The sequence below is a fragment of the Peromyscus eremicus genome, chromosome X, assembly GCF_949786415.1.
Source record: "Peromyscus eremicus chromosome X, PerEre_H2_v1, whole genome shotgun sequence".
Lineage (NCBI taxonomy): Eukaryota > Metazoa > Chordata > Mammalia > Rodentia > Cricetidae > Peromyscus > Peromyscus eremicus.
The window spans coordinates 87,305,161-87,324,101 of NC_081439.1; the positions used below are offsets into that span (position 1 = coordinate 87,305,161).

Consider the following 18,941-nt stretch of genomic DNA (forward strand, 5'->3'; position numbering starts at 1 on the left):
TTTATCTGGATCATTTAATCACAGGAATACAAAGCTGACAGACACACTCCCATACCCCCTGTGATAGAGACCTGTAGACTACAGGGAGTTTGCAAAATGATGCGAAAACAGTGTTTTTGGTTTCTTGGCTCCAGTACCCCAGCATGGTTAACCACCCTATGGTTTACTTCAGTTAAGGGGCAAAAGCAGTATTTCTCATGTGACTGATTTTGTCATTCTTACCTGCTCTCTAAGGGAATTCATATGCATCTCCTGATGCCTGAATAGACTTGGACTATGTCATGCTGGTTGTATGTTCTATATCTACATAGAAACAGCACCTATGGAGATTACCAAACCAGTGTAGAGTTGACCCAAACCAAATGTCATAAATAATCTCAAGCTAAAGTACCCTGATATTGTGTTATATGCTTACATATGTTGTGGAGTTGGACACGGACGGGCTTTACATTGTCAATTGGAATGGCGTCTGCAATGTGCATCATTCTTTTTTACTGTTGAGAGCAGCATAGCTTGAACCTTTTCTTGAACCACTAAGAGAACTGTCTTCTTCAGGATGATACAGTGACTTTTGTGTCTACACAGCAATGTGATTACTATTCCCTAGGTCCACTGTTTTTCCCCCTAGAGACAGTGGGCATGAAGCCTCATTTACTTTCTTCACTATGGATATTATGGCATAAGCAGTAGAACAGTGGTTCTCAACCTGCGGGTTATGACCATCCGAAAACACCTATTTCTGATAGATTTGGAACTGATAAATGGCTCAGTAGCAATTTATCCTAATGAAGTAGCAAAAGAAATAATTTTATGGTTGGAGGGGGAGGCAGCACTACATGAGGCACTCTATTAAAGGATCATAGCATTAGGAAGGTTGAGACCCACTGCATTAGGAGGTCAGTGACTCCATATTAATTCCTTTTCCCAGTTTTAATGGAAAGTAGTCTGGTGTTAGAGGACATCCAAGTTGAATAAGGTAGGTTTGTGGTTGTTAGTGACTCCATCACATTTGACTTAATTCCGTTCATCAAATAGAACAAGATCACTAAAACAGCAGTTTAGGTTTAACACTGAATAGCTGTGGCTCTTCACTCCTGTCCCAAACCTGAAACTGATATTTGGTGCTGTACCTTCACAATCCAGTGTGCAGCAACAACGAGTTTTGATGTGTGGTGGTGGAGAGGTGTGGACCAAACTGGCTTTCCTCACATAGTGTTGCCATCTATGACATTTTAGAATCTCCCTCATTCCTATGAGGAAAGTCTTTTAAGGCACAAAATTTGAATTGGATGTTCCAGCTACCACCTGGCAATTTTGGTGCCCTCGTGGAAGTGGATCAGTAGGCAAAGGAAAGCATTACTCTCCTGAAGGCACAAAAGGACCTTTTGAAAATGCACAATTAGAGTTACTGCCACACAATCAGAAAGGGGAAGAAACCTGGAGATTTCAGAGAGCTTTTAGTATTTTGTTTCTTTTTTTTTTCCTTTACTTTGATTTTTTTAATTTAATTTAATTTTTTTCAATATGATTTAATTCTACATATCAACCACAGATTCCATTCCCCCCACTCTGCCCCCTCCACTTCACCCCAGGCCACCCCCTTTCATATCTCCCCCAGGGCAAAGCCTCCCCCAAGGACTAGGATCAACCTGGTAGACTCAGTCCAGGCAGGTCCAGTCCCCTCCTCCCAGGCCCAGCCAAGCGACCCTGCATAAGCCCCAGATTTCAAACAGCCAACTCATGCACTGAGCACAGGACCCGGTCCCACTGCCTGGATGCCTCCCAAACAGATCAAGTCAAGCAACTGTCTCACCTATTCAGAGGGCCTGATCCAGTTGGGGGCCCCTCAGTCATTGGTTCAGAGTTCATGTGTTTCCATTCGTTTGGCTATTTGTCCCTGTGTTATCCAGCCTTGGTCTCAACAATTCTCGCTCAAATAAACCATCCTCTTTCTCGCCAATTGGACTCCCGGAGCTCCACCAGGGGCCTAGCTGTATCCAGTTCCCTCAGTCATTGGATGGGGTTTCTAGCATGACAATTAGGGTGTTTGGCCATCCTATCACCAGAATAAGTCAGTTCGGGCTGTCTCTCGACCATTGCCAGACGACAAGGGGATCGCCCAATGACAAAGAAATGGATGAGATCTACATGAACAGCCTGGATGTGAGGGGGGGCGGGTTATAAAGGGCGAGGGTCGAGGGAAAGACAGCTTGGGGTAGCGGGAGATCCCAGCTGGATCAAGAACAGAGTGGGAGAACAAGTATTTCGTTTCTAGTGATATTGATAATTAGGAAGTTATGACACCACACATTGACAAGGGAAAGAGAATGAAAAGTTCAGACACTGAGGATAATGTGTAAATATGACATTCATGGGACTGTCTATTAACTCTCATGCATAGTCATTGCAGGGCACATGATTTAGAGTGATTGGCACAAGGACACCAAGCAGGTCACTGTGTTGTCCTAATACAGTAGTTATCTCTTTTGTCATTCTGTTTCCTGGTCCATGTTTCTCAAACTGTACAGAAATAAAAATTAGGTCATACAGCAGAGTAAGAAGAAATATGACCACTTAAGGCTGTGGTTCTCAACCTGTGGGTCATGACCGTTTTCGTAGAATGTCTCTTTCACAGGGGTCACCTAAGATCATCAGAAAACACAGATATTTATATTGACATTCATAACAGCAGCACAATTACTGTTATGGAGTAGCAGCAAAAATATTTTTGTGATTGGGAGACCCACAATTTGAGAAACTGTATTAAAGGCTCACATAATTAGGAAGGTTGAGAGCCACTGATTTGAGGTCAATGGGATAGTGGCAGAAGAAAATTATAGGAAAGGAAGACTAAAAGAGTAATGAAATAGAAACTCTTCGTTTTGTTAGGTAATTCTAGGAAGACTGTCTTTTTCATTTAACATGCTTTTCCTCTTTTTTTGAATGCATTTATGGGAGGATCGTTGTGATTTTGGCAGTGAGAATTATACACTTTCCAAGTCCTGTTTAATTGTTTTTCACTTTCAACCCTTTGTTCTGACTGTAACCATTTCAACTGTTGACTATTTGGCTTTTTCTGTCTCTTTTATTTTTGCTACTGCTGAAACCTGAGCTATACAATCACTGGGCTTTAAAGTCTTTTAGATCTTCATTTAATATGTGTATAGGTGCTGTTTCTTGCATGAATGTTTGTACATCATGTGTGTACAATGTCCAAGGACACCTGAAGATGCCCGATGCCCTGAAACTGGAGTTACAAACGGTTGCTAACCATCATGTCAGTGTTGAGAATTAAACCTGGATTCTGTGGAGGAGCAATTAGTGGTCTTCTGAGCCAACTCTCCTGCCCCTCTATAGCAGTTTTATAACTCTGTCTATACTGGCATAACCCCATGTCAAACAGAAGTCAGTGCAGCCGAGCTCATTCATATTGATACACTATCATTTTACTGACAAGGTGATATTTAAAAGACAGGGTTCCTATCACCTTAAAAGGTATCCCAAAACAGTAAGGCCTCAGGGAAAAAGGTATGATTCTGAGCAGTCCCCAGAATTTAAGGACCTTTATGGCTGATTGGACACAATACACGTCAATCACTCTGTCTCAGCAAATGAGCTTACAGCTCCGGTGACGTGTTAGAGGGGCCATTATTACTCCTCAAGGCTCCGCCCCCTTATATCTGGCTCTCAGTCTTCTTGGGGTTGGCCTCAGCAGGAGGCTCTTCCCTGGTGCTGTCTAGCCCTTCTTTTATAGGTACTCTACAAGTACCAGCTCCAACTGCTCACTAGTGGAAAACCTTCCCTGCAGTTCTCACTGCCTCCAAGGAGGTACTTGAGGCCAACAGCCTCTCTCCACTTCGTGGTAGTCACCTTAACAACGCCTCATCCCCACCAACACCTTCAAAGCTCGAAGCTTCAGTAAGATCTTCATTGGCAGGAAATTTGTGCCATGTCTGTTGTTGCAGAGCGGGACCTTGGATTACCTGACCAAGAGCAAGAAGGTGCTAGGATGGATCACGACACTGGACAAAGTGTCCTGCATGTGCTGCCAATCCATGAGGCTGTTGATGACATCGATGGAACCACAGGATTTCTGCGTTCACAGGCAGTCTCGAGAGCCATTATAGGGGAAGAGCCGGGGCAGGAGGAGATATGGCCCGATACTGAGGAGATCTGCACTCATGTGGAAGAGGTCTGGCCTGATATCAAGGACATCTGGCCTGATGTCGAGGACATCTGCCATAAAGTCGAGGACATCTACCCTGATGATGAAGAAACCTGGCCTGATGTCGAGGACATCTGGCCTCATGTCGGCGAAGTCTGGCCTTGTATCAAGGACATCTGGCCTGTTGTAGAGGACGACTGGCCTGATATCGAGGAAATCTGGCCTGTTGTAGACGACATCTGGCCTGATATCGAGGACATCTGGCCTGATGTCGAGGAAGGCTGGCATCGCATTGAGGACATCTGGCCTGATATCGAGGACATCTGGCCCGATGTCGAGGAAGGCTGGCATCGCATTGAGGACATCTGGCCTGATATCGAGGACATCTGGCCTGATGTTGAGGAACGCTGGCATCGCATTGAGTTCATCTGGCCTGATATCGAGGACATCTGGCCTGATATCGAGGACATCTGGCCTGTTCTCGAGGAAGCCTGGCCTGATGTTGAAGAGGACAGGTATGTCTGGAATGGCGACAAGGAGAACGAAGTAGTTCAGGAGGAAGCTGAAGACGACCAGAACTACAATAATGAAGAAGAGGAGGAGGAGGACAACAAAGATGACGACTATGAATATGAGAAGAGAGGAGAAGATGAGGTTGAGGATCAGGGGAAGGAAATGATCCTGCATGCTGTGAGTTCACCTATGGGACTTTAGGTCCCTCTAGAGACATTTCATTTTTTCTAATACATCATGCCCCTAACCTGTGTACACATGCTATGAATGACCACATTCTCCTTCACCCAAGGCATGACAAGTTCAGTTCTTGTAGGCCCACCTACTCAGGAGAGGGAAAGACCCTCCAATACATCCAGACACTGCCAAAGGAAGCATAGAATTGGGAGGGTGAGTGCCTAATAGAAGGAGCTACCTCTAGGATGGCTGTCTTTTATAACACCTGAAAGGGGATTCCAAGGTATATTACACAGCTCAGAGGAAGCTGAGGAGGACATGTTCTAGTAGAGTGAGTCATTGACTAGCACTTCTGTAGTTTATCAGCTGCTGATCTTTGCAACAAAGGGACCAAGGCCACCAAGCACTAGCAAAGTTGCTTATTATTCAGCATCTGTTGGCATTGGTAGCTCATTTGCAGGCCATACACATGTGTTTGAGTTTTAAGAAGAAAATATGTTCAATTTTTGGTTAAAAATACAGACAGATATAAGGTACACTATTTTCCTAAGATTTAAAATATGGTTCATATCAATGTTTTACAATTGTTAATTATCTCTTATTCTTCCTACAGATTAAGGGCAAAGGAAGCCATGGATAACCATAGAATCAATGAATCGGTTCTTTTTGGATTTGAGATCATCTAACATTCATTAACACATGCAAAGGTACCATCAGTGATCCTCATCTAATATTCCTCATCCAAATATATGCACTTAAAACTTCCCAAACTGTTTAAATATTCTTCAATTAAAAATAAATATAATTTGAAATGAATAAATGGGAGAGTCTTTTGTCAATAATACAAACTCAAGTTGATTAATGTCCATTTCTTTTTGTATTAGCCTACCAGTCATTGAAGCAGATTACTTTTAACTGTTTTCAGTCTTCCAATTACACTCTCAATAAATTCCATTACTAATGTTAACCCACTTATGAAAAAGAAAACAGACATGGAGGTCTAGCAAAGTCTGAACTTTATTCACAGAAACTGACAAGTGACCCAGGTTGTCTGCAAGCAAGTTGGGCCACTTGAACACATGGGACAACAACAGCCACAGCAGCACCTGGGTATTGGTGAGCAATGCCAACTCCTTAGCTCCATTCAAGATGTGTTTGATAGTAAATTCTCAAAGTGATCTGGCACAGCTTCTGAAGACCTTTAGTTCATCCTTCATGTCAATGTAGTGTGAGAACTTCTGATGTAGAGTACTGCTTCACTGAGATTGGACCAAGGTTATATCACTGAATTGAGACCCTTTAAAATAAATTGAATAAAACAATAAATATCTGATGCTGGATACATCTAGGGATGGTACATGGAAATACTACAATTCCAAAAGGTCTAAAACACAGAGAAAGACCTAAAAGGGCAAATATTGGATAGTGTAGTGGAGAAAAATATAGAAAGGAAAAAGCTAATTTCTGGATACATTACAATGTGCATATAAAATTTAAAAATGTAAAGCAATAACTACAAGTACATATACAGTAAAGTGAATATGTGTGATGCATGCTTATGTAGTTGCAGAGAAATTTCTATGGGAATGAAAATACCTATTTAGGATTACTAGATATATTTTTAAGAAAAAGGAAGTATTTAACTGGATAGAAGTACATGGTTGACTTCAACAGCACCATAGTACATCACTTAGGTTAGCTCAAGGGTGTATACAGGAAGTTCTCACTATACCTTTGTGTAGATGAACAGTGTTTCTTGAAGAAAAATGAAAAATAGGAAGGGTCAATTAAAAAAAATGTTCAACAACTGGAATTTCCTTAAGGAAAAAAAAGTAGTTGGATATAACCAGATTAGGGATCAGAGGAGAAAGGACACGATTTTGAGGGTAGAAAGCTATGTTCTACAGGTATTTCAAGCTTCATAGTTACTCATTTGCCTTAATACCTTCTGTTGTATTCTAGGGGAACACGTCTCATCTTACCACATTAAGTAGCACTATTCACATGTGTGCCTATATCCTACTCTAGTGGTCAACTTTCTAAATTATTTGACCTTTTAAAAGTTTGACTTGTGCATCTTTCTTAAAGCACCCACCATTGTATTTTTCCACTTGGTAGATACTTGATAAACATTTCTTACAAAAAATACCTTACTTAATGTACACAGAATTCCATTTTGTGTCACTGATATTGACATTTAGAAACACATTATCAGTGATGAGATAATAAGGACTAAGATACAACAGAGAAAGTAATTCATTACAGTATTTTATAGCATAAAAAGATAGCTATAGTCTAAAACAACTTTTTAAATATTTTTAAAAAATCTAGAGAAGAAAAGATTTAAGGATCCCAGCACAGAAATCCAAAGGTTTGATAAGATGGTGTGAATTACCTTGATTTCATCATGAAACGTTATATATAATTACCTGTGCCAAAATACCACACTATACTCCACAAATATATACAACTAAACAATCATTAGAACTTAACTAAAAATAATATAATCTACATAGTACATGTTATCAGGAATTTGATATATTTATGGCAGGCACATGGCACAGAGACACATTGTAAGCCCTTTGTCACATTCATATTGAGAGGAGGGTCCAAATAGGCATTTAACTTAATGTCACTGAGGAGATTTCATTGATAAAATTGGTTAGTTTTGGAATTTCTGCTCATATAACTTAAGACTTCCTTACAAATCTTCTGTGAATTATATTGACTTTCTTTTCACCCTACAGGAAGTATAGCCACAAACCTGTGGTGATATTGTATTTGTGCTCTAACAAATAAAGCTTGCCTGGAGATCAGAGTTTGAAACCAGTGACCATATTAAATATAGTGGTCAGAAAGTGGTAGCACACACCTTTAATCCTAGCATTTGTGAGGCAGAGATTCATCTGGATCTCTGAGTTCAAGGCCACATTGGAAACAGAGACAGATATGGTGGCACACACCTTTAATTCCAAAACTAGTTCACCCTAAAGGTATGGAGGTCTCTACAGACAGATAAGAAGTGATAGAGCTGCAAAATATGAAGTGATGTACCTGGGTGGAGAGAGGAAGTAAGATGAGAGGGCACAGAATGGTATATAGGCATGAGTATTCAGGAAGTAGCTCCCTATTGGGCAGAGGATTTCCTAGTGGTAAGAAGTTGTGGCTGGCTTGTTCTATCACTCTGATTTCTCAGCTTTCATCCCAACATCTGACTCTGGGTTGTTGTTTTTTTTTTTTTAATTAATAAGACCAGTTAGCAATTTGTGTTAAACAAATCTCTTGGCCGCTTCTGAGATTACTTAGGGAAAAGAACTTCAGTTTAGAAAATCAAATATTTTTTCAAGTTTATCTTTTGGTAATTTCATAAATGAATACAATGTCTTTCAATTATATCTACACTCTTCTCATTAAGGCCATCTTCTTACAGGGTCCCCAACATGCCTTAAACCTCATGTCCTCTATTTTATATTCAGCAGAGTCATGATTGTGGGGACATTTACTGGAGCTTGGGAAACCTATCACAAGCCATACCCTACAGAAACCAACTGCCCCTCCCCTAATTCTCATCAACTGCCAATAGCTCTTCATCTAGAAATGGTGAATGATGAGGCCTGTCACAATCCCTGCTGGAATATCCACCTTCTTAATTCTGTGCATGTCTTAGGAAGGCAACCACAGCTGCTGTGGGTTGATGAATGCAATGGCTTTGTCATGTCTAGAAGACACTATTTTGCAGCAGTCCTCCTAATCTCTGTCTCTTACAATCTTTCTGCCCCCTCTTACATAATATCCTCTGGACCTTGGGTGGGGAGAGAATGGGATATAATTCTCCTATTTAGGGCTGACCACTTCATAGTCACTGCTTCTCTGAACTTTTTCCTCTTGGGAGTCTCTGCGTTATTCTCCATCCAACACAAATGGGAGCTTCTCTGATGCATTGTAAGAAGTATACTGATATTTGGGTGTAATGACAAGCATTTAGTAGGTGATTTGATACTATGCCTATTTAGCATAATGAGAGTAGTAGGTTTTCTCCTAGGGCCTGTGACTTCCCCAACCATGGATTCTTGGCCAGGCATAAGTCCCTCTGTGAAATGGGTTTTAATTCCAATTACAAAGCCTTGGTTTATAACCATAACATTCCTGGCCCTTTTGCACCAATGAACTTATCTAGTTAGCTCAGTCATTACGGTGGCCCACAGAATCACAGTTGAGTAAGATTACTGAAAACTTTTTCCCCCTACTAGCGTGCATAGTACCTTCTAGCACTATGTAAGCTGGCCAGCTGGGAGGAATCTTCCAGGTCACTATCCCTTGGATTTGTTTTGATTTGTTTTCATGTCCTATGACCAAATTGTGTGATGTCTTCGATGGTAGGGACTGACTCTTAAGTTCTGATAGATGACCAAAAGCAACCACAACAGCCTGAATTGACCCAGGAGTCTCTGGGATGCCTATGACCACAACTTGAAGGGTTTCTCTCACACTTGGCACTAGGCTTTTTGTTTGATACACTATGGATTCTCAGAGCTGCATTATTCCCATACATAGGGCAACTTCAATTTAAACCCTTTTGATCATACATACATAAGGAAGCTTTTAAAATAATAGGTTTCTATGTGACCTTTTCAAGCATTCTTGGAGATAGCTCTCCCTCCTGGTATGCCAACACCTACCCTAGTCCTCCATCCGTCCTCTCCCAACTTAAACCTTCTCCATTATTCTCTTTTGTCCCTTCATATGAACTGTACTCTATCATCCCATGTTTTATTCACTTTCTCCTTCCATCCCATGGCCTCTCTTTATAATTTCATAGCCTCTACATGTACTCCAAGCTAAACACACAAATCAGAAAATTTGCTGCTAGGATCCACATATGAGAGACAACATACAGCATTTGTTCTTATTGGGCCTGGCTTACCCATATTTTTTTTTCCATTTTTATCCATTAACCTGGAAATTTCATAGTTTCATTTTTATCTAGCGATCAATAAAATTTCTTTGTACGTAGGTACCACATTTTCAATATCCATTCATATGTTGATGGATATTCAGGCTTTTTCCATTTCTTGGATATTGTGAATAAAGCAGCCATTAACACTGATGAGCAAGTATCTCTATTGCAGGACCGAGAGTCTTTTGGATATATGCCCGGGAACACTAGAGATTGTCTATACATTAAATCTCTTTTTAGAAATCCACACTGATTTCCATCATGTCTGCATCATTTTACATACCCACTAACAGAGAATAAGGGCTGTTCTTTCCCCCACAGCCTCACCAGCATTTGTTGTCATTTTATTTTTAATCATTTTTAAGCCATTGTAACTGAAGTTAGAAAATTTTAAAAAAATTAATTTACATTTCCCTGATTCCTAAGATGTTGAACACGGTTTACGATATTTGTAACATAATATCTATCTATCTATCTATCTATAGATATCTATAGATAGATAGATATTATGTTACAAATATAATATATATTGTATTATATAAATATATATAAATATAGATAGATAGATAGATAGATAGATAGATAGATAGATAGATAGATAGATAGATATTCCTTTGAGAATACTGTTAAGAGCTAAAGCCCAATTTTTGACTCAGTGGTTTTTTTGATGCTTTGTTTTTAACTTTGTATATTCTATTTATTAATTCTCCAAGAGATGTCTGCAAATAAATAACACACACTTAGATAATTAAGAGTCAAGGAGAAAAGTCAGAAGGGAAATTAGAAAACATTTTAATATACATGAAAACAAAACATGATATATCCAAATGTAGCAATTGTATGTTAAGTGGTGTTTAAATTAATGATCATCACTGCAAGTGCCTATGTTAAAAGATAGACTTCTGCACAATTATTGTACCTTCCATTTTAAGATACTAAAAATATGTAAAGAAATCTCAAACTAAAGCAAGAATAAGTAAAGCATAATTAGTCAAAATACAGTATAAGGCTGGACATAGCTTAATTTGAAAAGGATTTGCTTTGCAAAGTCTTAGACTCTCAGTTTTATCCTGAGAACTCACATAAAAAATACCGGGTATAGGGCTTCTGCCTGTAATCTAGGGTTCACTGGTCAAGCAGTCTAGCCTATTCATTGGATTGTAGGCAAGTAAGAGACCCTGTCTCAGAAAACTTGCTTTATCTCTGGGATATATATGCATGATCACACATAGGAACTGGCAGACACACACACACACACACACACACACACACACACTTGCAAATAAAATTTAAAAACCAAGTATCTAAGGACAAAACAAAAATCAATATAACCAAAAAAACTATTATTGAAACAATTCATCTATAAATCAATAAGAATAGAATGAATATAGCAATGAGATATAGCTAAGGATAAAAAGAGACAGAGAGAGAAGAGAGAAAGTGAGAAAGAAAGAGAGAAAACAGGTTATCAGAATTTTTGAAAGAGAAATATCATACTGTTTATACAAAAACTGAAAGATCTGTCATCAACTTTAGGAGGCAGTTTAGTATGTGGTGATACCAACCTATATTCTTTCACTTGATTTTGGTTGTTGGTTATAGTTCATTACAAATCACAGTGATAATGATTGGTTGGTAGAACTTAGGAAGGCAATAGAGGTCTACATCAGCAGCAATGGGAGACATTGGTCACCATTAAAAATGCTACCATTGTGCAATAATCATATTGGCCATTTACCCGTGTAGACATGTTCGGCTATAGGTACATAAAGGGAGAAGAAATGGTTACCAGAGTAGTTCAAAGACACTATGTAAATAAGGTGGAGACTAAATAGGTAGGGTGTAGATCTTTACTGGAATTCTGTAGAACATTATTGGTGGTAGCCTATAGTAAGGAACTTAAATCATTGGGCATATGCCTCTTACACTTTACCACTTTGCTTCTTGGCCATACTAAGGTGAACCTGGTTTCCTCCATCACATATCCTCAACACAATTTACTCTGTCACCACAGGCCCAAAACAACAGGGCCAAAACCATGGACTGAAATGACAGGTCAAAATAAACCCTCAATCCTTGTTAAATATTTATCTGGATCATTTAATCACAGGAATACAAAGCTGACAGACACACTCCCATACCCCCTGTGATAGAGACCTGTAGACTACAGGGAGTTTGCAAAATGATGCGAAATCAGTGTTTTTGGTTTCTTGGCTCCAGTACCCCAGCATGGTTAACCACCCTATGGTTTACTTCAGTTAAGGGGCAAAAGCAGTATTTCTCATGTGACTGATTTTGTCATTCTTACCTGCTCTCTAAGGGAATTCATATGCATCTCCTGATGCCTGAATAGACTTGGACTATGTCATGCTGGTTGTATGTTCTATATCTACATAGAAACAGCACCTATGGAGATTACCAAACCAGTGTAGAGTTGACCCAAACCAAATGTCATAAATAATCTCAAGCTAAAGTACCCTGATATTGTGTTATATGCTTGCATATGTTGTGGAGTTGGACACGGACGGGCTTTACATTGTCAATTGGAATGGCGTCTGCAATGTGCATCATTCTTTTTTACTGTTGAGAGCAGCATAGCTTGAACCTTTTCTTGAACCACTAAGAGAACTGTCTTCTTCAGGATGATACAGTGACTTTTGTGTCTACACAGCAATGTGATTACTATTCCCTAGGTCCACTGTTTTTCCCCCTAGAGACAGTGGGCATGAAGCCTCATTTACTTTCTTCACTATGGATATTATGGCATAAGCAGTAGAACAGTGGTTCTCAACCTGCGGGTTATGACCATCCGAAAACACCTATTTCTGATAGATTTGGAACTGATAAATGGCTCAGTAGCAATTTATCCTAATGAAGTAGCAAAAGAAATAATTTTATGGTTGGAGGGGGAGGCAGCACTACATGAGGCACTCTATTAAATGATCATAGCATTAGGAAGGTTGAGACCCACTGCATTAGGAGGTCAGTGACTCCATATTAATTCCTTTTCCCAGTTTTAATGGAAAGTAGTCTGGTGTTAGAGGACATCCAAGTTGAATAAGGTAGGTTTGTGGTTGTTAGTGACTCCATCACATTTGACATAATTCCGTTCATCAAATAGAACAAGGTCACTAAAACAGCAGTTTAGGTTTAACACTGAATAGCTGTGGCTCTTCACTCCTGTCCCAAACCTGAAACTGATATTTGGTGCTGTACCTTCACAATCCAGTGTGCAGCAACAACGAGTTTTGATGTGTGGTGGTGGAGAGGTGTGGACCAAACTGGCTTTCCTCACATAGTGTTGCCATCTATGACATTTTAGAATCTCCCTCATTCCTATGAGGAAAGTCTTTTAAGGCACAAAATTTGAATTGGATGTTCCAGCTACCACCTGGCAATTTTGGTGCCCTCGTGGAAGTGGATCAGTAGGCAAAGGAAAGCATTACTCTCCTGAAGGCACAAAAGGACCTTTTGAAAATGCACAATTAGAGTTACTGCCACACAATCAGAAAGGGGAAGAAACCTGGAGATTTCAGAGAGCTTTTAGTATTTTGTTTCTTTTTTTTTTCCTTCACTTTGATTTTTTTTAATTTAATTTAATTTTTTTTCAATATGATTTAATTCTACATATCAACCACAGATTCCATTCACCCCACTCTGCCCCCTCCACTTCACCCCAGGCCACCCCCTTTCATATCTCCCCCAGGGCAAAGCCTCTCCCAAGGACTAGGATCAACCTGGTAGACTCAGTCCAGGCAGGTCCAGTCCCCTCCTCCCAGGCCCAGCCAAGCGACCCTGCATAAGCCCCAGGTTTCAAACAGCCAACTCAGGCACTGAGCACAGGACCCGGTCCCACTGCCTGGATGCCTCCCAAACAGATCAAGTCAAGCAACTGTCTCACCTATTCAGAGGGCCTGATCCAGTTGGGGGCCCCTCAGTCATTGGTTCAGAGTTCATGTGTTTCCACTCGTTTGGCTATTTGTCCCTGTGTTATCCAGCCTTGGTCTCAACAATTCTCGCTCAAATAAACCATCCTCTTTCTCGCCAATTGGACTCCCGGAGCTCCACCAGGGGCCTAGCTGTATCCAGTTCCCTCAGTCATTGGATGGGGTTTCTAGCATGACAATTAGGGTGTTTGGCCATCCTATCACCAGAATAAGTCAGTTTGGGCTGTCTCTCGACCATTGCCAGACGACAAGGGGATCGCCCAATGACAAAGAAATGGATGAGATCTACATGAACAGCCTGGATGTGAGGGGGGGCGGGTTATAAAGGGCGAGGGTCGAGGGAAAGACAGCTTGGGGTAGCGGGAGATCCCAGCTGGATCAAGAACAGAGTGGGAGAACAAGTATTTCGTTTCTAGTGATATTGATAATTAGGAAGTTATGACACCACACATTGACAAGGGAAAGAGAATGAAAAGTTCAGACACTGAGGATAATGTGTAAATATGACATTCATGGGACTGTCTATTAACTCTCATGCATAGTCATTGCAGGGCACATGATTTAGAGTGATTGGCACAAGGACACCAAGCAGGTCACTGTGTTGTCCTAATACAGTAGTTATCTCTTTTGTCATTCTGTTTCCTGGTCCATGTTTCTCAAACTGTACAGAAATAAAAATTAGGTCATACAGCAGAGTAAGAAGAAATATGACCACTTAAGGCTGTGGTTCTCAACCTGTGGGTCATGACCGTTTTCGTAGAATGTCTCTTTCACAGGGGTCACCTAAGATCATCAGAAAACACAGATATTTATATTGACATTCATAACAGTAGCACAATTACTGTTATGGAGTAGCAGCAAAAATATTTTTGTGATTGGGAGACCCACAATTTGAGAAACTGTATTAAAGGCTCACATAATTAGGAAGGTTGAGAGCCACTGATTTGAGGTCAATGGGATAGTGGCAGAAGAAAATTATAGGAAAGGAAGACTAAAAGAGTAATGAAATAGAAACTCTTCGTTTTGTTAGGTAATTCTAGGAAGACTGTCTTTTTCATTTAACATGCTTTTCCTCTTTTTTTGAATGCATTTATGGGAGGATCGTTGTGATTTTGGCAGTGAGAATTATACACTTTCCAAGTCCTGTTTAATTGTTTTTCACTTTCAACCCTTTGTTCTGACTGTAACCATTTCAACTGTTGACTATTTGGCTTTTTCTGTCTCTTTTATTTTTGCTACTGCTGAAACCTGAGCTATACAATCACTGGGCTTTAAAGTCTTTTAGATCTTCATTTAATATGTGTATAGGTGCTGTTTCTTGCATGAATGTTTGTACATCATGTGTGTACAATGTCCAAGGACACCTGAAGATGCCCGATGCCCTGAAACTGGAGTTACAAACGGTTGCTAACCATCATGTCAGTGTTGAGAATTAAACCTGGATTCTGTGGAGGAGCAATTAGTGGTCTTCTGAGCCAACTCTCCTGCCCCTCTATAGCAGTTTTATAACTCTGTCTATACTGGCATAACCCCATGTCAAACAGAAGTCAGTGCAGCCGAGCTCATTCATATTGATACACTATCATTTTACTGACAAGGTGATATTTAAAAGACAGGGTTCCTATCACCTTAAAAGGTATCCCAAAACAGTAAGGCCTCAGGGAAAAAGGTATGATTCTGAGCAGTCCCCAGAATTTAAGGACCTTTATGGCTGATTGGACACAATACACGTCAATCACTCTGTCTCAGCAAATGAGCTTACAGCTCCGGTGACGTGTTAGAGGGGCCATTATTACTCCTCAAGGCTCCGCCCCCTTATATCTGGCTCTCAGTCTTCTTGGGGTTGGCCTCAGCAGGAGGCTCTTCCCTGGTGCTGTCTAGCCCTTCTTTTATAGGTACTCTACAAGTACCAGCTCCAACTGCTCACTAGTGGAAAACCTTCCCTGCAGTTCTCACTGCCTCCAAGGAGGTACTTGAGGCCAACAGCCTCTCTCCACTTCGTGGTAGTCACCTTAACAACGCCTCATCCCCACCAACACCTTCAAAGCTCGAAGCTTCAGTAAGATCTTCATTGGCAGGAAATTTGTGCCATGTCTGTTGTTGCAGAGCGGGACCTTGGATTACCTGACCAAGAGCAAGAAGGTGGTAGGATGGATCACGACGCTGGACAAAGTGTCCTGCATGTGCTGCCAATCCATGAGGCTGTTGATGACATCGATGGAACCACAGGATTTCTGCGTTCACAGGCAGTCTCGAGAGCCATTATAGGGGAAGAGCCGGGGCAGGAGGAGATATGGCCCGATACTGAGGAGATCTGCACTCATGTGGAAGAGGTCTGGCCTGATATCAAGGACATCTGGCCTGATGTCGAGGACATCTGCCATAAAGTCGAGGACATCTACCCTGATGATGAAGAAACCTGGCCTGATGTCGAGGACATCTGGCCTCATGTCGGCGAAGTCTGGCCTTGTATCAAGGACATCTGGCCTGTTGTAGAGGACGACTGGCCTGATATCGAGGAAATCTGGCCTGTTGTAGACGACATCTGGCCTGATATCGAGGACATCTGGCCTGATGTCGAGGAAGGCTGGCATCGCATTGAGGACATCTGGCCTGATATCGAGGACATCTGGCCCGATGTCGAGGAAGGCTGGCATCGCATTGAGGACATCTGGCCTGATATCGAGGACATCTGGCCTGATGTTGAGGAACGCTGGCATCGCATTGAGTTCATCTGGCCTGATATCGAGGACATCTGGCCTGATATCGAGGACATCTGGCCTGTTCTCGAGGAAGCCTGGCCTGATGTTGAAGAGGACAGGTATGTCTGGAATGGCGACAAGGAGAACGAAGTAGTTCAGGAGGAAGCTGAAGACGACCAGAACTACAATAATGAAGAAGAGGAGGAGGAGGACAACAAAGATGACGACTATGAATATGAGAAGAGAGGAGAAGATGAGGTTGAGGATCAGGGGAAGGAAATGATCCTGCATGCTGTGAGTTCACCTATGGGACTTTAGGTCCCTCTAGAGACATTTCATTTTTTCTAATACATCATGCCCCTAACCTGTGTACACATGCTATGAATGACCACATTCTCCTTCACCCAAGGCATGACAAGTTCAGTTCTTGTAGGCCCACCTACTCAGGAGAGGGAAAGACCCTCCAATACATCCAGACACTGCCAAAGGAAGCATAGAATTGGGAGGGTGAGTGCCTAATAGAAGGAGCTACCTCTAGGATGGCTGTCTTTTATAACACCTGAAAGGGGATTCCAAGGTATATTACACAGCTCAGAGGAAGCTGAGGAGGACATGTTCTAGTAGAGTGAGTCATTGACTAGCACTTCTGTAGTTTATCAGCTGCTGATCTTTGCAACAAAGGGACCAAGGCCACCAAGCACTAGCAAAGTTGCTTATTATTCAGCATCTGTTGGCATTGGTAGCTCATTTGCAGGCCATACACATGTGTTTGAGTTTTAAGAAGAAAATATGTTCAATTTTTGGTTAAAAATACAGACAGATATAAGGTACACTATTTTCCTAAGATTTAAAATATGGTTCATATCAATGTTTTACAATTGTTAATTATCTCTTATTCTTCCTACAGATTAAGGGCAAAGGAAGCCATGGATAACCATAGAATCAATGAATCGGTTCTTTTTGGATTTGAGATCATCTAACATTCATTAACACATGCAAAGGTACCATCAGTGATCCTCATCTAATATTCCTCATCCAAATATATGCACTTAAAACTTCCCAAACTGTTTAAATATTCTTCAATTAAAAATAAATATAATTTGAAATGAATAATTGCGAGAGTCTTTTGTCAATAATACAAACTCAAGTTGATTAATGTCCATTTCTTTTTGTATTAGCCTACCAGTCATTGAAGCCGATTACTTTTAACTGTTTTCAGTCTTCCAATTACACTCTCAATAAATTCCATTACTAAGTTTAACCCACTTATGAAAAAGAAAACAGACATGGAGGTCTAGCAAAGTCTGAACTTTATTCACAGAAACTGACAAGTGACCCAGGTTGTCTGCAAGCAAGTTGGGCCACTTGAACACATGGGACAACAACAGCCACAGCAGCACCTGGGTATTGGTGAGCAATGCCAACTCCTTAGCTCCATTCAAGATGTGTTTGATAGTAAATTCTCAAAGTGATCTGGCACAGCTTCTGAAGACCTTTAGTTTATCCTTCATGTCAATGTAGTGTGAGAACTTCTGATGTAGAGTACTGCTTCACTGAGATTGGACCAAGGTTATATCACTGAATTGAGACCCTTTAAAATAAATTGAATAAAACAATAAATATCTGATGCTGGATACATCTAGGGATGGTACATGGAAATACTACAATTCCAAAAGGTCTAAAACACAGAGAAAGACCTAAAAGGGCAAATATTGGATAGTGTAGTGGAGAAAAATATAGAAAGGAAAAAGCTAATTTCTGGATACATTACAATGTGCATATAAAATTTAAAAATGTAAAGCAATAACTACAAGTACATATACAGTAAAGTGAATATGTGTGATGCATGCTTATGTAGTTGCAGAGAAATTTCTATGGGAATGAAAATACCTATTTAGGATTACTAGATATATTTTTAAGAAAAAGGAAGTATTTAACTGGATAGAAGTACATGGTTGACTTCAACAGCACCATAGTACATCACTTAGGTTAGCTCAAGGGTGTATACAGGAAGTTCTCACTATACCTTTGTGTAGATGAACAGTGTTTCTTGAAGAAAAATGAAAAATAGGAAGGGTCAATTAAAAAAAATGTTCAACAACTGGAATTTCCTTAAGGAAAAAAAAGTAGTTGGATATAACCAGATTAGGGATCAGAGGAGAAAGGACACGATTTTGAGGGTAGAAAGCTATGTTCTACAGGTATTTCAAGCTTCATAGTTACTCATTTGCCTTAATACCTTCTGTTGTATTCTAGGGGAACACATCTCATCTTACCACATTAAGTAGCACTATTCACATGTGTGCCTATATCCTACTCTAGTGGTCAACTTTCTAAATTATTTGACCTTTTAAAAGTTTGACTTGTGCATCTTTCTTAAAGCACCCACCATTGTATTTTTCCACTTGGTAGATACTTGATAAACATTTCTTACAAAAAATAGCTTACTTAATGTACACAGAATTCCATTTTGTGTCACT

General features: G+C 40.4%; 1 protein-coding gene across 1 annotated transcript; it reads left to right on the forward strand.

Moving 5' to 3' along the window:
- The first annotated feature begins 15,623 nt into the window (after positions 1-15,623).
- LOC131900128 (coiled-coil domain-containing protein 1-like) lies at positions 15,624-17,395 on the forward strand. The gene is made up of 3 exons (XM_059251505.1): positions 15,624-16,461; positions 16,552-16,755; positions 17,369-17,395. Exons 1-3 carry the CDS (start codon positions 15,850-15,852, stop codon positions 17,393-17,395), a joined length of 843 nt encoding a protein of 280 aa, XP_059107488.1. The 5' UTR covers positions 15,624-15,849.
- Positions 17,396-18,941: the final 1,546 nt, after the last annotated feature.

Coding starts and splice junctions, on each gene's coding strand:
- LOC131900128 (XM_059251505.1), top strand. CDS start 15,850: ATGTCTGTTGTTGCAGAGCGGGACCTTGGATTACCTGACCAAGAGCAA. Junction 16,462..16,551: donor TCGAGGACATCTGGCCTGAT/GTTGAGGAACGC, acceptor CCTGTTCTCGAG/GAAGCCTGGCCTGATGTTGA. Junction 16,756..17,368: donor AGGAAATGATCCTGCATGCT/GTGAGTTCACCT, acceptor TTCTTCCTACAG/ATTAAGGGCAAAGGAAGCCA.